The sequence below is a fragment of the Callospermophilus lateralis genome, chromosome 6, assembly GCF_048772815.1.
Source record: "Callospermophilus lateralis isolate mCalLat2 chromosome 6, mCalLat2.hap1, whole genome shotgun sequence".
Taxonomy (NCBI): domain Eukaryota; kingdom Metazoa; phylum Chordata; class Mammalia; order Rodentia; family Sciuridae; genus Callospermophilus; species Callospermophilus lateralis.
The window spans coordinates 103,678,666-103,700,296 of record NC_135310.1 but is presented as its reverse complement, the minus strand read 5'-3'; the positions used below and the strand labels follow the sequence as shown (position 1 = coordinate 103,700,296).

The window sequence follows — 21,631 nt, the reverse complement described above, 5'->3', positions numbered from 1 at the left end:
TTTAAAAAGGATTTTCCTGTGTTCAAAAAGATAAGGTGCTATTCATGCAAGGTTAAAACCATTATTCACAAGTGAATATATAGCTCTTTAGTTTTTTCCTGAAAATGCATAATTTTAGGAATTGCTCTGTTTCTTGTCCTTACATTTCCCACATTGATATTTGTGGCTCTATTTCTGTTCCTCCATCTGCATCCCTGGAAGAAAGTACAGAGGCAACGACTCATTCCTTGGGTCCTTGAATACGCAGGGTCTAAAATGTTAAGACAGGAAGCTCTTCTCTTGTTTTCCTAATACCTTCTCAAGATTACTGCCCATCCACTATTTCAGCCTTTCCTCTAGGAAAAGAAAGCCAGGCATATCTCCTTTTCATGAAAACTCTTTAATTTCATGAGCTCACTGAGCTGAAGCATCACCAAGTTTTCCCACCCTTAAATTATACCAGAGTCTCAGGAAAGTCTCTTCCTGATGTCCCATGTCAGGGTGACAAGCTAATTAATCCAGGAGTAAAATCTGTGTATTCAGTAAATAGGCCCACCGGGTAAATGACACCAATGATGTCAGAACCACTCACCGAAAAGGGACCCACAGCAAGGCTCCCTGCCGAAAACTTCTGTGAGATACTGGATGTGCAGATCAACCCTACAGAAGACAGGGATATTGTTAGGAAATAACCAACAGGGCTAGAAAGAGAGAAAATAAAGATGGAAGGCAGGAGAGGTATTTATATTTGGAGGGGAGGGAGAAAAGAAATGGAGCAGCGATGGAGAGAAAGAGTGAATGATAACTGGAACAGAGAAGAAAGGAAATGGTAGGGGAAAGATGCCATGGAAAGATGCTGGGTCAGTATCATGTGGTAACATCAGTCCCATACACTTCAGCTACTTTTCAGAAATGGGAGAGGGAATTTCTAGAGAAATACCAGGCGGAGCAACTTCAGGACAAAGAGGGAGCTAAGGGAAGGACATGGCCATGCAATTACTATAGGCCATGTATTTAAAACCCAAGAGGAAATCTTACTAAAGAGCTACAGCACAGACTTCCCTTCTTTGATTACAGATACCCACCCCCTCCCATCCCAACCCAGTTCTGGAAAGTTCCACCTTACCCTTGTGAGCGAATGATGACCCCATTGATGGAGACTGAAATTCTGTGGAGGCCGGCTGGCAGTGGGGGCAGCACCACCTCCAGGCCCTGTGCCGACTGTGCATGCACCTGAGCCAAGGTGTCCTGGATGTGTGTTTCCACATCCAAATCTGAATAGTTCAGCAGCCGGGTCATTCCAATGAAAAGGGTCTCCCCTCCTGGGTTGAGAAGAATCTGTTTACCTCTCTGTTTGGTTTGAATATGAGGTGTCTCCAGAAGCTCACACGTGAGACAATGCAAGAAGGTTCAAAGGAGAAATGATTGGGTTATAGGAGTCTTAACCCAATCAGTGAATTTATCCCCCTGGTAGGGATTAACTGAGTGGCAATTGAAGTGGTATGGTATGCCTGGAGGAGGTGAGAATTGGAGCATGGCTTTGGGGTATATATTTGTATCTGGGAAGTAGAGACCTTTCTCTCTGCTTTCTGGTCACCATGAGCTGCTTCCCTCTGCCACACTCTTCTGCTATGATGTTCTGCCTCACCTTGAGCCCCAAGGAATGGAGTCTGCCTTCTGTGGACTAAGACCTCTGAAGCTGTGAGCCCTTAAATAAACTTTTCTTCTCTAAATTTGTTCTGGTCAGATCTTTTTAGTCACAGCAGTAAAAAAAAAAAAAAAAAAAAAAGCCTACTAAAATATTCTCTGATGAGGGTTTATGACCTCAACCTCCTATACTATGCCAAAACACTTTCAGGATTAAATACATGGTCAGCCCTCAACATAATAATGTAATTAAGAATTTTAACGTAACTTTTTAAATGCAATTTCTAATAAATCTTTTAATTGAGCTACAGTCTAAAACTTCAAAATTGTGAAGAGCAACACTGTCAGAGCAATTATACTCAAAAAGCATGAATTTAATTCATGTAAAGACAATTCAAAAATAAGTTTGAAGAGCTAATGGTCTTCACCACTAGCAAATTCCTGTTGTCCTTTCTCTAAATTTTTTTTCCACCAACAGAAATATAAAGTTCTAGCTCCTGTGTGCAACGAACCTTTACATAATGCTGTATGTGAGTGTAACAGCTCATAGTTTACAGTACTTTCATGCACATAATTCCATTTGATCATCTAACTATCCTAATGACACATATGGGACAGTTAGCATGACTGACATTTGGCATTTGAAGAAACAGGGTCAGCAACAAAAACCTCATAACAATAAATGGGAACATCAAGGCTGGAGCCCAGACTTTATACTGAATTTCCATAGCTTTTTAGTATAACTAGCATCTTTGCTAAAATGTTGGATATTAAAGACAGTAGAATGAATCAGATATTATTTTCCTATGTTCATATATGAATACACAACCAGTGAAACTCCACATCATGTACAACCACAAGAATGGGATCTTAATTAGAATAAGTTATACTCCATGTATATATGTCGAAATACACCCTACTGTCATATATATCTAAAGAGAACAAATAAAATGAATTAATTAATTTAACTTAATAAAATGTTGGGTATATTATGAACACTTTAATTCAATTCCTTATAACTCAAATACATATTAAGCCCTATAGAACGATGCCACAAGGTACACAAAAATAGTTAAATACAGATATGCCCTCAAAGAAGACCTCAAAAATGATAAAATAAGTGGCAGAATCGCATCTATAAAAGATATGACACAATAGAGGTCATAATTAGGTGTGCGATTGTTCAAATCAGAACAACATTCTGAAGTCAGGAAAGGCCTTATAGTAGGACAAGAGGCCACTTGAAGTTCAATTTGAAAGACATATCCCAAGATATAATGATAGATCATAGGGGACTTAAAATTCAATTTTTCAAATTTCACAATTTTATTTAGTCTTCTGTTGCACTTTCTCTTAGTCACCCAGTGGTTTGGGCAAATAGAAATAGAATTGGGTGACTTTCTGGGATATAAGACTCATGTGGATATCAGTAGGGACTCTATGGAGGTAGGTCAAGTTTATGAGCTTTTATGGGTGAATATAGAAAAGCTAATCCTGAAAAATATCTACTAAATTCAATGTATTGTGAACACCTCCAAATATTTATAATCAAAGGAGGAATATATTGAAGCTATTCTTCCAGTCTGTAAGCTAAAAAGAATTACAGGGAAAGAGAAATGCAGTCTTCAGATAACTAGAGTCTTTATGAAATCCAGAAATCAAGCATCACATATCACGTGGTCAGTTGTCAAGCTAATCCTGAATGTCTACGAAGCCTTTCCTGTGTCTCAATGTGCCCACAGCTGGAGGTAAATCACCTCTGCAACTCCTTTAGACTTTAATGTTGAAGAACCACTGCACAGTCAGCATCTATAGAATCCATGCTAAACTAGACGAAGAGGTTTCTTGAAAAAGTCAAAAAAGAGGGATATGATGTAATGGGAAGACTGTGACTCTGCATTCAAATCCTTCATCTGTCATTTAACTACCTCTTTGGCTTTGGAGGACTCACTCTGGACCCTCAACAACTTGGAGTTTTCATCAACCAGATGGCAATAAAGTCCATCCCAAGTTGTTTGTTGTAAGAATTAACTTAGATATCCTGGGGAAGCAAATAGAGTACAGAACACACACCCAAAAAATGTCCATTGACTTCATACTGTTCCTCACATGCATATCCTCTTAACTTCTTCATGTCTTCCCAACCTCTTCTTTAATGTCTGAGGCTGTGTATTAAATCAAACTCTATTTGACCTGAGTCTGCCTCCATGCTTTCAATCCCTGTGTGACAAACTACCATCTAACAAAATAGTAAACAAACTGAAAGCCTAATTATTTTGAGTATATCCTTTGTAATAACTAGCTAATTCTCAGTCAATCACAGCAGCTGAAGTTCAGCCAATCATAGGCCATCAAATGACGTGACCATGGTCAAATATGGCAAAGGGGGAGCTATAGCAAACCAAGCTGCTTTTTATCTCACTTCCATTTTTTTGTCTATATGTACTGCCTGCCCACACTGCAGAGAGGAGCGCTGTGCACCTCTTCTGGTTCTGAGGACTGCCAAATTTGTAAATCATTCTTCATTCACTTGTCAAAAGTATTTCTTTAACAAGTGGTTGAGCTGGTGTTCACTCAGATCAAGTTGTTTCTGACTTCAATAACCACACTAATCATTCTGCACCTCAAATTCTTTCTCCCTGTTTTCTCTCCCTTCTTCCCTCATTCTTCCATTTCATCTTGGCTTCATTGTTATCATCACATCATTTCCTGAATGGAACTAGGTGGTTCCCCAAAAGAAAAGAGATTTTCCTAATAGGCTACTACACTTTGTGGATTTTATAACATGTTCTTCTCTATGTTCTTCTCTATATGCCTGTAGGAAGACTTAAATACAAGTGTGAATTCTGAAAAGAAGGCACTGCATCACATATCACGTGGTCAGTTGTCAAGCTAATCCTGAATGTCTTTGAAGCACTAATGAAATGTATTTACTCTTTTCATTAGGGGTAGGAAAGTCTATCAAGAGCCTAAGTCACTGAAATCTGAATATAACATGGAGATTCCTCCCTGTTTTTCTACTTTCTTGGGAAGCATCTATACCACTGGGGAATTTTATACACTTTGGTTGCCTGAGGCAGCAAATTCTTCTACTGCACTATCTGAGCTGAATAATATTAAGAAGTTAAAGGACACTTCTCTTTATTTATATACTCTTGAGTTATGGAAAATTAAAATAGTACCAGAAAAACTGAACTCAAGCTTTTTCATTGGGAAATATTATGGTCTTTTTATAACAAACCCTTAGACATGGCTGCCATAAACTATCTGTTAACTGACATTCAGTAAACCAGAAAGGGATCTTACCTGCTGCTTTTCTGAATCTATATTGTTATGTCATGACAAGATATTCTTATAATTCCAACCTGTCATGTCATTTGAATTATCAAAGGTTAAAATGTTTCATGCAATTAGTACTAAAAAAAATGCATTCTTTACATACATAGTGTCTCAAAGAACAAGAATTCTTAGTTAATCTAGACACCTTATTCTCAAATTATGTTAAATTATTACCACCATAGGACTTATTGCCAAAAATGACTATGGTTCAAATCTCAGCTTTGTTCCTTACTAAAGGAATATACAAGTCACTTATTCTCTTAGACTAGAGAATAAATAAGTGGTAAAAATTAATACAAATTAGTGGTAAGGATTAAATAAAGTTCTAATACATGTTTATGCTATTATTAGCACATACTAAGTACTCAATAAATATTTATTGAATTAGTGCCTTCAAATTCTCACATAATTTTCAGAATAGAAATCTTGTCAATTTTAAAGGAAAAAAATGTAAAAATATTAATTCAATGACAGTTAACATGAAGAAAATAGTTTTCTGGTTTTCAGGAAAAAAAGAGCTTTCATCTAAAATACAACAAAATTCATAAACCATTGCTTTTCTTTTTTATAAATAGATGCTCTAAAAATATAAATATCTTGTGATGTCATGTATTTTACCTGCTATATTGCTTCGATTTCTGCTCAGAGACACAATCATTGGATTTAAAGAGGAGACATATGTAAATGCTCTGGGAAGAACTGCAGAATGATTCCCTCTGATAACAGTCACATTCACACTGTATTCATCTTTCCCCTGAAAAATAGGTTTTTAAAATCCAATCTCAGTTTGATTTGAGAAAAAAATAAATCCATATGGATTTCTATTTTAAAAGGTTCATTTTAAAGGTTAATAAAGTTGTCAATAAGAGGTATATTTGTGACTTTTAACGCTCTCTCTCTCTCTCAAAGCAAGAGAGAGATTAGGCAATTTCTGTGCAAAAGATATGCAGAAGGATCTACTCTCAAAGGTAAACAAGAATGATTGGCAACTAACACACCAAATGTTTTTGAAAAAAAGCAATTTCAAATAAATATTTATACCTAGCTAAACTATCAATCAAGCATCCAAGTGCTTTCAGACACTATTTATTACTCATTCTTTCTGAATTTTCTTTTGTAGCATATTTTTTAAAATTTATGATCTCACAGATAAATATAACCAAAAAAAAGAAAAAAAGAAGAAGAAGAAGAAGAGATATAAACTCAAAGAAACAGTAAACCTAACCAGAAAAGTGATCAACCAAAGTACTGGAGTGAACTCTATAGAATAACCTATAAAATAACCAACCCAAATTGACACAGGAAAACAAGAAAGCTTCAAAGAAAAGAAGTAACTGCTATGATGAGATTTTTTTTTAAAAGAGAGTAGATTTCTATGGTAAGAAAAAAAAGGAACTCTAGGAAAAACATCAAAATACAAAAAAAATTCTATGGTTCTGTCAGCATCATTTAAATAATTATAATGTATACATGCTATATTGATTAAACAAATTAAGTTGCTAGAATTCAAAATAATTTATTGTTTCAAAAATAAGGACTAGAAGAAGAAAGAAAAGCAGGTAGGAGAACATGATGGCTTATTTTCCTTTGAGCCTTTGTATATATGACTTTGATCAAACTCAGAAGTTTGCTTTTTAATATGTATCCACTCTTATAAAGGAAATCCAAACAGTACAAATTCTACTCATTCAAATGGTAAATATATATTAAAAAATATATTAATGAGATAATTCCCAGGGTTGTCCAAAATGCCCCAAATCAGACGCTTGCACAGTGATGGTGGGAATATAAACTGAAAAGGAATTTTAAGCAACGGAATACTAGATACCAAAAGCTTTAAAATTTAGATTACTTTATCTGGGGGGGTGGGGAAGTATGCTAAAAAATTATAGTTTTTTAAGATTATCAAAATTTCACTATTTATAATAGAGAAAAATCTAGAAATTTTCTACATGCCCAACAATAGGAAAGAGTTAAACAAATTAAAATACAGTGTACTGGAATTTGCATGTAGTTTACATATAAAAGCCAACTTTTCATAATATTCAAGGAACTGGATAAGATAAAATTTCAGAACCAGGGATAAAAGCATATTCTTAATCTTAAATCCTATAGGTTTTTGTTCAGTAGACAGACACCTTTGGGGATCATGGGTGTGCTAGGTGTGTTGACCCCCACCATCAACCCTAAACAGAAATCCAACTGCACCTGTGAGTGACTCACCAACTGTACCAGGAAAGACCCCCAACTCCCTTAATGGTCATGACAGAGCACTACCAAAATGAAAACCAGATCTCAGGGACTTGCTTTCAATGGAAAAGAAAGAGGCAGGAGTCTGCTAGAAAGATACTTCATAGGAATCAGGCATTCTACAAGACAGAGTTCCAGGATTCACATCCATGCAAAAAAACAAAATTGTTGGTGAACACTAACTTCTTTGTCACTTGTTTAAGAAAGAAGAGAAGTTATAGGATATTTAAACTTTGCAAACTACTACCATAATGTGCACCCCATAAAAATATACTTATTCTGTGGCACTAATATCCACTGAACATGTAGAATAGAACTGTCTGGATTCTCTTATTATTAAAAGAATTAACAGATGTTAAATAGAAACACTATCAGTGAGATCAATTTTTCCCCTTCATAGCAAAATAGACAATATAAATAACATAAGCAAACTCTTATGATGAGAAGTTATTTTTAGTTAATTTAATTGTAAGCAGTTTTAGCTGAAAACCTTCTGTAAATAATGGTTGTTCACCCAAAGAAAAGGAAATGCCAAAAAGAAGATTCCACTTACCCTGGGTGGAACTTTGCACAGAATTCTTTGAGAATTACTTGCGGTGATGTTGATGTCACAGGACTTAGATCCAAATAACACCAGGCTAACACCTTCCAAACTAGAGCCTCGGATGGTGGCCCAGAGCCCTCCTGTAACAAAACCAGCATTTTCATACGGGATCCACAGGCATATAGGCAGACAAAAATTAATTATCAGAAGAGAAAGAAAGTGAAATTAAATCATGAAATTCTTTAGTCAAAATACAAGGCCATGCTCAAACTACAGAAAAAGACTGAGTTGAAATATACAAATTACAATACACACAGAAGAATTGGCCAGGGTGCAGAAAGTAGTAGCAATGCATCATGAAGATCTTCAAGAATAAAACATAAGGATGCACTATTGCCACAAGTCAGAGAAGTACATGGTCTCTGAAAAGTCTTTCTGTCCTAGATTCGAAAATATCCTCAAAACACCATTCCTGCCAATCCTGTAAAACTTATTGTTTTCCTGAGAAAGCAAGTGTAAGAGAGCATCCTGGTCAAGAGAGCAGTAGGCTCAGAGTCAAGATCACAGAATACTCTGCCACTTAAAGCAGGTCATTTGTAGTATCGTTCCTCATCTCACTGGCTTTCACTTTCCTCATCTTTAAATGATGGCATTAGCTCTACTGATTTTGATTTCATACCACATGTTCTAGGTTCTAGTCACCATGGTAGTGTAGAAATGACTGGTGCTATCACCCACTGCCATCAGGAGTTCTCTGCCAGCCACCGAAAAGCAGCCCCAGACACTCCCCCCTCCTCACGGCAGAGGTTGGTAAGAAGAGAGATGATGCCAGTCCTACTGATATCGTGGGACAGGGTCTTATTGGGAGAAGCAGCTCTTGATCTAGCTGATGAATAGAAGACCCACTTATTATTCAGAATAAAAGTGATTCAGTTCTGCCTTCTACTCAGAAGGTGATTAGGAGAATATTGAAGGCCACCAAATAGACATTTGGACTCCTTGAGAATGAGGAGGAGGGCAGGGGCCAGAGGCACGTCAGGGAGAGAAAGGGAACTCACACAACCTGAAGAAAACACTTGGCAACAAGGTGATTGGGTGGAATAATATCCTGAAGTTAAATCATATCCTGAAGAATCAGAGCAAGACCACAATACACTTTTAAATGAGAGAATAAAATAGAAAGAGAAGGCAATCTACAAGAGCAACATAAAAGAGACAATATGTGGAAATAAACTTGATGAGAAGAACAAATGAAGATGAAAAATATGAAGAGACTTTATAATGCTACTGAAAAAAATGAATGGGTAGATTAAAACTTAGGTAAGAAAACTAAAATAACAATCTCTCTAAATTAAACAAAAACACCAATGCAATTCCAGTAAATGTTCTTTTAGAATTTTTACTTAAATTAGAAAATCTACTTCAAATTTCAATGAAAAATAAACAAAAATAGGTTGAAAGCAAATTTCGAAAGTAAGAATAAAGAGATATTCTTCTAGGCATTAAAATATCTTGGAAAAAAATATAATCAAAACCTAATAACGGAGCATGCTTAGACACCTCCATGGAATGGAATAAAATGGGAGTCCAGGAAGAAACTCAGATAAATATGTGGCTATAGGATATGAAAAATATGACATTTCACATAAGTATGAAACATATGGACTATTTATTCAGTAAATTTTAAAAAGTGGTTAACACTGAAAAAATTAAATCTGAATTTGTACCTCACTCACATCCTTCACAAAAATATATTCCAAATTCATCAAATATTCAAACATATAAGAGAAAGCACCAAAAAAACTAGGAGGAAATATAATTTTAATTTTCATATAACTTCAGAGATTGAAAGCTCATCTTAAGTATTTTATAAACCTTAAAGCCATAAAAAGAGGATATAACTTATTACATTAAAATTAGAGCTATTTAGTCAGGTACATTGGCATATGCCTGTAATCCCAGCTACTCAAGAGGCTGAGGCAGTAAGATCACAAAATAAAGCCATCCTGAGCAATATAGCAAGATTCTGTTTCAAAATAATTTTTTAAAAAAACTTTTAAAGAGACTGAGGCTATAGCTCAAGGGTAGAACACTTACATGTGTGAGCCCTGGGTTCAATCCTCAGTACCACAAAATTTATATATATCACATTTATGAATTGCAAAAAATAGAAAATAAGAGACAAATAAAATCACTAAGAAAGAACAATAATTCAAGTAGAAAATATGAGCTAAGAAAATGAACAGACAGTTCATTACAAAAGAAGATGCAATGCCTCTTAAACACATTAAAATTATTCAATTTTTGCTGCTTTTTTTCTAAAAATGTGATAAAAACCAAAAAGACTGGAAATACACATCTTACTATATAAAAAGAGTAACTCAAGTGTAAGAGCTAATAGTCTAAGATCTAACCTAAAGTAAGAGCTGAAACTATAAAAAGAAAACACAGGCAAAAACCTTTGTAACACTGGATTAAGCAATTATTTAATAGATATAGTGCCAAAAACAAAACCAACAACAACAAATATGAAATGGATTTCACCAAAATTAAAAAAAAATTTTAGGGCAGGGGATGTGGTTCAATGGTTGAGCACTTGCTTGAATGAATAAGACCCTGGGTTCAACGCAGCCCCACAAAAGAAAAAAGAAACACTTTGGGCCTCAAATAACACTGCTTAAAAAGTTAAAAAAAAAAAACGCACATAATAGAAGAAAATATTTTTAAATCATACAACTGATAAAAAGTTAGTATCTGGAATTTATTTTCTAAAAAAAAAGCTATAACAACAATAAAATGAAAAAAAAACCAACTTTCGGTATTGACAAAGGATTTGAGCAATAATTTCTCCAAATAAGTTACACAAGTGGCCCATCAGTACTTGAAAAGATGCTAAATATCAGTAGGAAATGCAAACATCAGTAGGAAAATGCAGATCAAACCACAATGAGCTGCCACTTCACACCCATTAAGATGGCTACTATAAAAAGTAAACAGAAGCAAAAACAGAAAATGATAAGTGTTGGTGAGGATGTGAAGATGCTGTAACCTAGTAGGAATGGAAATTCATGCAGACATTTTGCAAGGAGTTGGATAGGTCTTCAAGAAATGAAACAATACTACAGTCACCATATGGCAATCTCATTCCCAAATATATGCCCAAAAGAACTGAAAATATGGGCTGGGGATGTGGCTCAAGTGGTAGCGCGCTCGCCTGGCATGCGTGCGGCCCGGGTTCGATCCTCAGCACCACGTACAAAGATGTTGTGTCTGCCGATAACTAAAAAATAAATATTAAAAAAAAAAGATTCTCTCTCTCTTCTCTCTCTCTCTCTCTCTCTCTCTCTCTCTCTCTCTCTCTCTCTCTCCCCCCTCTCTCACTCTCTCTTAAAAAAAAAAAAGAACTGAAAATATGTATTCCCAAAAATCCTTGTCAGAGGAGTATCATTCCCAACAGCCAAAAAGTGCAAACACCCTAAGTGCACATCATAAGACAAATGGATGAACAAAATGTGGTATATCTGCACAATGGAATAGTATTCAACCATAAAATGTTGTGAAGTACTGATACATGCTCTAACACGGACAAACCTTAAAAACATAATGCTGGTAGAGAAGCTAGACACAAAAGATGACATATTGCATGATTCCATTTATATCAAATGTCCAGAATAGGCAAATTCTTTGAAATAGGAAATAATTAATACTTGCCAAGGACTGGGAAGAGGGAGGAATAGTGAATGGCTACTAATGAATACAAGGTTTATCTTAGAGGTGCTGAAAATGTTCTTGCATTAGATAGTAATGAAGTGCAAAACTTTGTGAACATACTGAAAACCATTGAATTGCACACTTTTAAAATGTGAATTTTGGAGTAATATTGGCCAAAACATATTGTTATTTTGTGTGCTGTAACAACAAATCCCACCATTATGTACAACTGTAATGCACCCATAAAAATGTGGTAAACAAAAACAAAAACAAAAAAAAGGTGAATTTTGTGGTGTGGGAATTATTTCTTAACTTTTCAAGTTCAAAGAAAGAACACTTGGAGTAAAAAAACTAGAGCAAATCTACTTGTATATGGCCGAGTGCAAGCCAACATTACCCGCTTTCTTGGATGATAGTAATAGCTTTTCAGGCTCATCTTTGCCTCCCCGTAGTATGGCCTTATACAGCAACCCCCACCACTGAGAATCCTCCATTGGCCCTTATCTCATGCAGAATAGGAGCCAACCTCCTGTCATAGTCCCATAGGGCATATGGTCTGCTTCTGGTCATCTCCCCCACTTTCCTCACTCCATCTAATCCAGATTCAGCAACCTCTTGTTCTTGGGACAAGCCAAGCTCATTCTAACTCAAGGCACCTTTAATCTTTCTTTTGCTTCAAGTTCTCTCCCCCAAGATTTCCTCAGGACTCATTCCTACACTGCATCCCTGTCTCCACTCTCCAGAGCCATCCACGCCATTCCTCCAATGCCAATGGCCATCGTAGCCCACAAACCCCTCCATCACTCTTCATCCCCTTCCCTTCTTGATTTTCCTCCTATATATTTATTACCATCTCCACAAAAGAGGGTTTTTTTGCTTTTATTTGCTGTATTCCTAGCATTGATATTGCCTGGCATATTAGAGCTAAGTCGATTTTTGTCATCCTGATCATTGTTGAAGGCAGTCATTGAGGAGGTGACACTTTCCATTTCTGGTTGAGAGCTGAGGTCCCTCACAAGGGCACTCGCATAAGCAGAAGGCCAGTCTACCTAGCACAACAGGGGACCAAGGGAGTATGTAAGGCACAGTCAAGATTGTGCTCAAAAAGCTTTTCGGGGGCACTTCAGCATATGGGGAAGTGGTGATTCTGAATATTATGGATGACATGATATATATTCATTACATACTCAGGTCTTCTTTTGTTCTTTTCTCATAGTCCTCCACGTGGTGTTCTTTAAAGTGCCTCTAGCACAGTTCTCAAACTGTATTATTCACGGACATTGTCTGAGGAGCCTTTAAAAATACACCTCAGTTCAGGAGGTCTGGGACAGGCCTGAGGCTAGATGCTTCTAACAAGCTCCCAGATGATCCCAATACTGCTGGTCCAGGACCACCTTTCAGTACCAATTGGTACTGAAATACAGTACATACTGTACTGCCATTACAGTTCGGGACTCTGTACTGGGTGGCACAGTTAGTGTTGTGTGCGTGACTAACATAGGCTAATGCTTCGTAGGTTGGCAGAGAAAGTTTAAACATAGGACCCAGGATGCAGCCTCTCTCTCTTCCTCCATTACCTGTAGTCTTAATAAAAGTAAATTTGCACCCAACTGGTATTTATCCCTTCTCAGAGTTTTTCATCTTTTGATGCATAACCCACCCCCCACCCCAGACCTTCAAATCCCTTCACTATGTATCATTGGTACAGCATCCCTGGTACAGTGACCAACTGATTTCCCTGGGACCAATATTTAATACTCAAAGTTCTGCATCCTAGTTAAAAACTCAAAATCTTGCATCCTGAGAACCTACTCCATCCCAGGAAAACTGGGACATTTAGCCACCCTCCTGATGCCAGGCACTCTGTGTACGGAACTGAGCCACCCGTTGCTCATATGGTGTCTACAAACTAGTGGGGAGAGATGAAGAGAGTTGGCGTGATTTGAACTGCAAAATCAACTTTGTAATAAAATCACAATCCCTTATAAATCTAGTGGGAAGACCTATATGCCCTAAACTCAAGCTAGCAATTACTGGGTCGATATGGGATATGATCTCTGAGCACCACTTGTCATCTGGGTCCTTCCTAAAACCACTCAGAAATAAGAGCTTTCTCTGCTTTATGTGCAGAGAAGAGGTGGGGTGGCCCTTGTGATTCACTCTTCTAGGTCCAAGTAGTGTCAGAAACAAACTCTTCCTTTGAACAATGAGTTCGTGGCCAAAATACACTGCTTTAAAATGTATTCTAAGCTACAAGCCTCTGGTCACCAGAACAAACAATGAGAAAAATCCAAAGCATTAAGGAAAGGAGTTTTATGCGCCAAAATTTTTTACATCAGCAAACATAAGCCTGAGTATTCCTGAGATTCTTACAATCCAACTGGGTTGTTTTTAACTGGTAGTGTCCCCTAGAAAGTAGCAAGTCGTGGAGAAATCTCCATGGAACTAAGACCCAGTTCATGGGGCAGATATTAACAAGACTCACTGCCCTCTGGATCCTCACTACTCAAACAGGAGTTTGCCTTGCACACTAGCCAAGTGTACGTCAGTTAACACACATTTGTGAAATATCAGCAATGCACAAAGTTCCTAGTGGACAAGTTCTATACTTCACACTTATTGAGTGATTTTACTGTTAAAGGAGCTTTCCCAACTGTTAACTCACTTCCTCTGACACAAGGCTAGCTAGCCTATAAGTGAAGCATCATTAGTGGTTGTATTGGTAAGGCTGTGAGAGTATGGCATATAAAGGCAACAAGGAGACTTCATGTCGGAGAGCTCTGGTTTGCTCACTAGCTCTGCCTCTTTCCCTGTGAAGCCTTGGCCAAAACACTTTCCTCTTAGAACCAGCATTGTCTCATCTGAATAATGTGGACAATCATTCCATTTGGGGGGCAGGTATAGCCTTTAAGATGTGTGACTACTCAAAAGAAGTACCTGATAAATGATATTGTTGCTGTCATCATCATTATTAGGAAACTAAATCCCTTGGTAGTAGCTACAGTTTCTAAGTTCACACATCTGACTTGAGATAGTGCAAAATCCCAGGAATGTTCTGGTTCCCAATCCAACATTGTTCCCACTAGGCCAATGGATTCAGTGACTGGGTGACTTAACTCATTATGCTTGACACCAAAGCCAACCTACACTATGTTACAAAGGAATTCACATAAGGGCTTAAGGGTTTGTTGCTTATTTGCAGAAATGTATAGGAACATGAAGCGGTAAATTACGGTATATATGGAATTTACTACACGGTAGGATTACATTTAGCATTCTGACTAGAAAGCTAGTTTCAGAGAGTCAGATGCATTGCAAGGCCCAGATTACCAATCTCTGCAGCTCTGGAAGGCTCCACAGCATCAAGCCTGGGTCTCACGTATAGGAAGAGGCCTTCTCCACTGGCATTGACGGCAAGACCAGAGGGTCTCACCAACACTGAGATGGGATGTACTCCGACTGGCAGCAGGTCTGATTGACACACTACATTAGTTTGGTTTGAGAAAATAACTTTGCAACTCATTTTGTTCACCGTAACCTGTAAAGACTGGGAATCACCAGAGAAACCAGTTCCAGTAATATAAACCAGTGGATTGATGTCACCATCTGGAAAGAGGAAAGAAATTTAAAAATAAAAAAAAAAAAGAATCATCTCTCAGTGATATCACTCTCTCACATCAAATTTTTATTCTCTTTCATTTTCCCTCTGAAAATTCAGAGAGTCAAATGCTGACTCAACCATTGACAACTGCATTTTCCATTGTAGCACACAGACTCCATCTTAAATTTTCTCAAAGTAGTAATGAGAGGCCACTACTTAATTTAAAAAATCAAAGTGAATATTTCAAAATAAGGGACAAAAAGAAAAAAATATTTTAAGTTATCAAAAAAAATAATTGTTTCCTTCTCAAATAATAAACAAATTCCCTAGATGGACCTCAAGATGGACCTTCTGCTTCATTATTCACCCTCTACTTACTGAACTAATGCACCTTCTATCCCTCAGCACCAGCTACATGGCCTCTAAATAAAATCACTGAGTCTAAGATCCATGACTGTCTCAGTGCCAAGTCACAAATCATACCAAGGGAATACCACACAGAATGGATGCTGGGAGTTGACTCTTGGAGGTATTGGAAAGAACAGGAACCTGGGCAATGAGCTGGTATGTCATTCACTCGTACAACCACCTGAAACAAAGTAAAAGAAGTTAAAACAACAACAACGTGGACACTTCATATACACAAGAATAGCCATAAAGTACTTACGAAGATTTCCCAAATTAAAATATGCTAATGATTCACTTATTCCCATTTCTTTCTTCTATTTTCCCAATAAAAATCCTAAAACCTAAAATCGTAATGAATGGCACAAAACACATTAAGTATTCTTAAATTTATGGTAGAAGGACTGAAATTCATATTTATAGTTAAATATGCTATTTTTTTTTTTTTTTTTTTTTAGATGGAGGTTTCACTATGATTTCCAAGCTGGTCACAAACTCAAGAGATCTTAGCGCTTCAGCTTCCTAAGTAGGTGGGACTATGGGTATACACCACTACCCACAGCTGAATATGCTAAATCGTTAGTAAATTTCTTCTACATACAGAAGTAGATGTCATAAATGCAAGCTGCACAGACTGTTAATCAATCTATTTTCAACTGGGTACCACTCACTCGTAAAAAAAAAAAAAAAACTTTCTTTGAGACTAAAGGCCAAAGAAATAGACACTTTCCTTCCACCTTCACTTCATGAACTGCTGCCTGCACCTCAGGGACCCATCTACTCTCACCTGAGTGTGCTGGTTGGCAGTGGCCAGCATGTCTCCAAACACAGGTCCAAGAAAAACTCCACCATCAAATACCACGTGAGCGGTTACCGCAGGATTCATCCCAGTCAGACTTTGATCAGACACCTGAGACAGTAAAATTTCTGATAAGTTCTGCCATAGAATAGAAATGTATTCTTGATTAAAACAAATGATAAGAGGTTCTTCACATTCTGTTTGAGATATTCAGATAGCTAGAGAATGAAGTTGAATTGACAAAGAATTAAGATCTAGAAACCTTCAGTAGTAATATCTAATGAAAGCCCAATAGATTAGAAATATACTTATTTTAAAATGAGACATTCAAAAAGAGACATAACCAACCAATCTTCTACGTCTTGTGATATTTTCCTTCTATATTTTTCTCTATTTTCTGTGTTTGCAATCCAAAATACTAAAATGAAATGTAAGAAAACAGTGCTTTGAGATAAGAGCACTTTTTCCATCTCCTCTCCATGGTTTTGTTTGAAAACCAGATGACCCTTAATACCATATAACTGGAATAAAATTTCATCATGGGCTTTATTTTATAATAACCAAATGCTAGATGTTCATTAGATTATTTTTTTAATCCTAAATATGCAAGAGCATCTGGTTTTGTCATTATCCAAAGACAGCAAATCCTTCTCTAAACTTCCTTCTGTTCTGCCATCTGCCTCCATGAAAATCTAAGTCAATCACATCTGCTTAAATTATCCAATAACAGATGTGGAATTATTGAACGACGGACACTGACCAACAACTTCTCTACTACAGAGGGCTAGGAAAGAGACATTGAGTCTAAATTGCTCAAGAGGAACATGAAGTGCAAAATATTTGTTGAAAGCGTCCAGAAAGAAAGCATAGGATCCCTTGCTTGAATATCCCAACAAAATAATAATCCATGAGAGTTTTAATTCATATAATTCTGATTCTCTGTTTTTTTTTCCCTAAGGCACCAAATTCACAGCACCCAATGTGATATCATACATACTCTGATAAAATTGGGCAAATCCCCAATCTGGGTGGACCAGGAAAGGGTCCATACATGTTCATAGCAAGAGTTTAGATCCTCCTTCACAGTGAAATCACTAACATTGAGGTATCTGGAGGTGAAGTTATCAGCATTGTCCTGTAAGAGTTTTTGAAGGTGCCTTGCAGAAATGTGCACAGGGACATCTGTAAGGGAAGGTTTGGGCATAGAAAACACAAGCCTGGTTAATCCATCTTGCAGGGTCTCATCATCAAGGATGACGAAGAATAAACACCAGGATGCCTACTAAATTTGCAGGAGACCTTCCAATTCAAGATATAGCTTCAAGAGAACTTTCAGCCCTAGCTGAAACATTTTTCCCAGTGCAAACTCAAGTAGATGCCCACTTTTTATGTTGTAATATCTTCCATCAGAATCATATCAAATAACAGGCAGAGAACACATTTTATCAGAGAAAACAGTCTCGACTGTCAAGTAGAAACATAAGCTCCAGACATCTATAGAAAGGCTGAAAGTCTAATTAAACATTGGGTTTTCCCTGGAAAATTTTAGCTGGCCCTGTGAACAGAGAAAAGTTGGCCACTTTTCACAGGGAGTGGGGGAGGCATACGGCAGCTGACACCCATAAAAACTTAGCCAACCCAGCTGAGGAATGTTGGCATTTAACTTCGGTTTCTCTATTAGAATTTCCTTTAAGCCCAACCACCTGCTTCCCCATTCCACATCCCCACAGAGAAATAACAAAGCTCTGTGTTTGAACCCTGCTTCATGCTTTACCAAAAGTTTCCATTTCATTAGCTGCTTCCAGCAGCCCTGTGAGGTGGGTCACTTGGGTACTGATGCCTACTTCAGAGATGAAGAAAATGAAAACTAACCATATTCACAAGCTTGCCAACCTGACGAGAGAGGTTTAGATTAAAACACAGGGTGCCTTGTACTGACGCAAGAGCCTTCCTCTTGAATTCCACACTGCCCTGAAGGGTTAATAAAATGCCACTTTCCTTCTGTTCCTTCAGTGGGCAAAAGTATCTCATCATTGGGGAAAAAAAATCATTTTTCTACATTTAAACATAATTTCAGGCCCATGACCATTTCAAAATGCCAGGTGAAATCTGACTTCCCCTGGTTGTTTTTGCAGGCAGCCATGTGAGGAACATCAGCAACAGGACAGTACGGCAGAAAGGACTCTCTCGAATAATCTCTCTTGTTTGTGAAAAGTAAAGGTCAGTAAGGGACATCACGGCAGTGGAACACTGCAGGCACTTGTTCATGCATCAGATAATGACCAAGGGGCCCTCAACTGTTCCTAAATTGCTGGATTAAGAAGATCCTTTGCAAGCTGAGTGTCTTTCTGCTCCAGCAGGAGACTTTTGAGCTATGTACCAACTTTTATCCAGTCTCTCTTGATTTTTTTCTGAGCCTCCCTTTTGGTTCTTCATACTTTTATCAAATAAGTAACCTTCTGGTATCACTTTTGATTCTGTCCGTTGTGAAACGTGTATTCTTAGAGATTTAAAAGCACTACCCCAATTGCATCTGCAGTTTCTTTCCACATTTGTTATGGCCACTAAAATACTCAAGAACCCATGGTGTCACCATTAAGTTAACACTAAAGGACACTGCTATCAAGGAACTCGGCCTAGGAGGCTCTAGAGAGAAGAGGACTGATCTGAGACTCAAGTACACAGGTTCTCATGCAGACCCTGTCATCGACTACTTATCTGTATGATCTTTGGGTGTGCCTCAGTGTAGCTGGCTGAACAGTGGCCCCCAACAGACATGCCAATGCTTCAACCTCCTGAACATATTAATGTTACCTTACAAGGGGAAGGAATGAATATTATCATGTGCCAAAAGACTTTGTTAAATAAAGGTCTTGAGAGGAGTTTTTCCTGGATTATTCAGGTAGGTTCCAAATGTAATTCTATGTATCCTTATAAGAGAGAGCAGGAGAAGTTTTGAGACCAGAGAGGAAGAGGCAGTGGCAGCGTGACCACAAAGTTGGAGCAATATATCCACAGCCCAGGATCGCCAATGTCCACCAAGAACTAGAAGGGTCAGGAAAGGGGTCCTCGCCTAGAACCTGCTGTGGAGATTGTGGGCCTGCAATAACTTGATCTTGAGCTTCTGGACTCCAAAACGAGAAGAGAAGAAATTTCTGTAGGGTTAAGTCCCTAAGTTGGTAATAATTTATTGTGACAGTTTCAGGAAGCAAAGCCACTCAATTTCCATATCTACAAAGTTTAAAAGTTTGGGTTGTGTAAACAGTAAGTCCCTTTCCACATCTTTAATTTCAAGAAGGCCATTTTCAGACATGGGACAAACAAAATAACTTTGAGACTATCAGACTATCTAACTATTCGCAGGACGTGTTTGTCTAACAATGCCCTTAGAGATAGAAATGGGAGGTCTTGCGCCCCCAAATTGCCCCTTTACCAGGAATCTCTGTGTTAGGAAGTTGGATGCGAAAATGTCCTCCCAAAGGTGGACTTGTCCTCTGTAGCCTCTGTGCTGTCACATGGATCGGTCCAGATCCTTCTGTTTCTTCAGTGGGCACAGAGCTGCAGCATGGCAGAAGCAAACCATTAACCACATAGCCTTCAAGACGTGCCAGTTCACATAGAACACCGCTCCATCTCAAAGACCAGTTCACCACCCATGGTCCCAGCCAAAGGAGCCCAAGCTCCCATATGTTGGGCATCCCTCTTCCACCACAGCAGGAAAAATGCAGGATAAACATTAGAATTCTTTAAGAGCATTCCACCCTTCACCCAACACTAATCCTAGGAGCAGAGAACAGCGAATGACTTCAGTCCATAAAGTTGAAACAGAACTTGGTTTTCTCTAGTCTCATTTACATATTCAAACAAAAAGCCAGTGTGCTCTGGTCCACAAGTGCTGCCTCACCTAGCATCCCCAGCTGAAGTACCGTCAGTCATTCCAGCTAGCCCAGTTCTTATATAACTCCTATCTACAGACTACGCACCCTGATTTTATTTTTATTTTATTTTTTAGGATTCTAGGGATTGAATTCAGGGGCACTCAACCACTGAGCCACATCCACAGTCCTATTTTGTATTTCATGTAGAGACAAGGTCTCACTGAGTTGCTTAGCGCCTTGCTTTCTTGCTTTTGCTGAGGCTGGCTTTGAACTCGCAACCCTCCTGCCTAGCCCCTGGGAGTACAGGTGTGTGCCACCATGCCTAACCCAATCCTGCTTTTAAAATGACAGATTGGCCCAATAAATTGTGACACATCATGAAGTGGAACATTATTTAGCTATTGCTTTGGTCTGAACATACGTGTCCCCACAAGTCACATGTTGAAATCCTAATACCCAAGGTAATGCTATTGGGAAGCGGAAATTTTATGGAAGTGATTAGGTCATAGGGTTCAGCCCTCATGCCTGGGAATAGTGATCTTACAGAATAGGCCCAGAGAGATGTTCCTTTCTTCCACCAAGTGAGAACATGATGAGGTGTTATCTATGGACTGGGAAGAAAACCCTCACCAGACACTGAACCTGTGGGAGCACCAATCACGGATTTCCCTGCCTCCAGAACTGTGAGAAATAAATCCCTGTTCTATATAAGATAGCCAACCTATGTGATTTTGTTCCAGAAGCCAAATAGACCAATTCACTCAATAGAAATCATTGCTGAGGGCTGGGGATGTGGCTCAGTGGTAGAGTGCTCGCCTAGCATGCACGAGGCACTGGGTTCGATCCTCAGCGCCACATAAATGTAAGATAAAGATACTGTGTCAAGCTAACACTAAAAAATAAATATTAAAAAAGAGAAATAAATCATTGCCGAGTGGTTTAAAGATTCAACCTATAATATGAGCTGAAAAGGGTGAGTAATACATAGAGTATGTAATGTATGATCCCAGTTTGACTTTTAAAAAATCAATATACACAGGGATACATGTATGCAAACACTGCTGGGGGGGGGGGGAAACAGCAGAATATAGGCCCAATGTGTTAACAGACGTTACCTCTCTGTGGTGAGACTATGAATGAATTTTATCTTCTATGTGTTTTTCTGTATTTTCCAAAATTTCAATGAGAGACATGTACAATATCTGTCAATAGTATTATTTAAGTACCACATATTGATATGCATATGAGCCAACATGGAGAAATGACAGAGTGGCACTGCCTGGGTGGGGAATGTGTCCTGGAGAACCTAGTCTGAAAGTTGTTCTGTCTTGCTTAGGCCAGAAGCTTCCAGAGGAGCCAAGGGATTTGAGGAACACTCAGAAAGCCTTTAAGGTTGTGAGGACCACTCTCAGCATGAAACTGTTCAGTGGTGTAAATTAGCCACTATTGCTTCAGAGTTAATAACTTTGGCATTTAGA

General features: G+C 38.1%; 1 protein-coding gene across 1 annotated transcript in view; it reads right to left on the bottom strand.

Annotated features, from left to right (window-relative positions):
- The window catches only part of Pkhd1 (PKHD1 ciliary IPT domain containing fibrocystin/polyductin), a 429,388-nt gene that overhangs the window by 366,777 nt on the left and 40,980 nt on the right, over positions 1-21,631 (bottom strand). The window contains exons 22-30 of the mRNA XM_076860094.2: positions 19,709-19,833; positions 17,273-17,457; positions 16,264-16,386; positions 15,555-15,660; positions 14,801-15,076; positions 7,769-7,899; positions 5,584-5,719; positions 1,106-1,301; positions 572-639 (exon numbers count right to left, since the gene is read on the bottom strand). Coding sequence (XP_076716209.2) covers positions 572-639; positions 1,106-1,301; positions 5,584-5,719; positions 7,769-7,899; positions 14,801-15,076; positions 15,555-15,660; positions 16,264-16,386; positions 17,273-17,457; positions 19,709-19,833 — 1,346 coding nt within the window. The remainder of the gene's footprint in view (positions 1-571; positions 640-1,105; positions 1,302-5,583; positions 5,720-7,768; positions 7,900-14,800; positions 15,077-15,554; positions 15,661-16,263; positions 16,387-17,272; positions 17,458-19,708; positions 19,834-21,631) is intronic.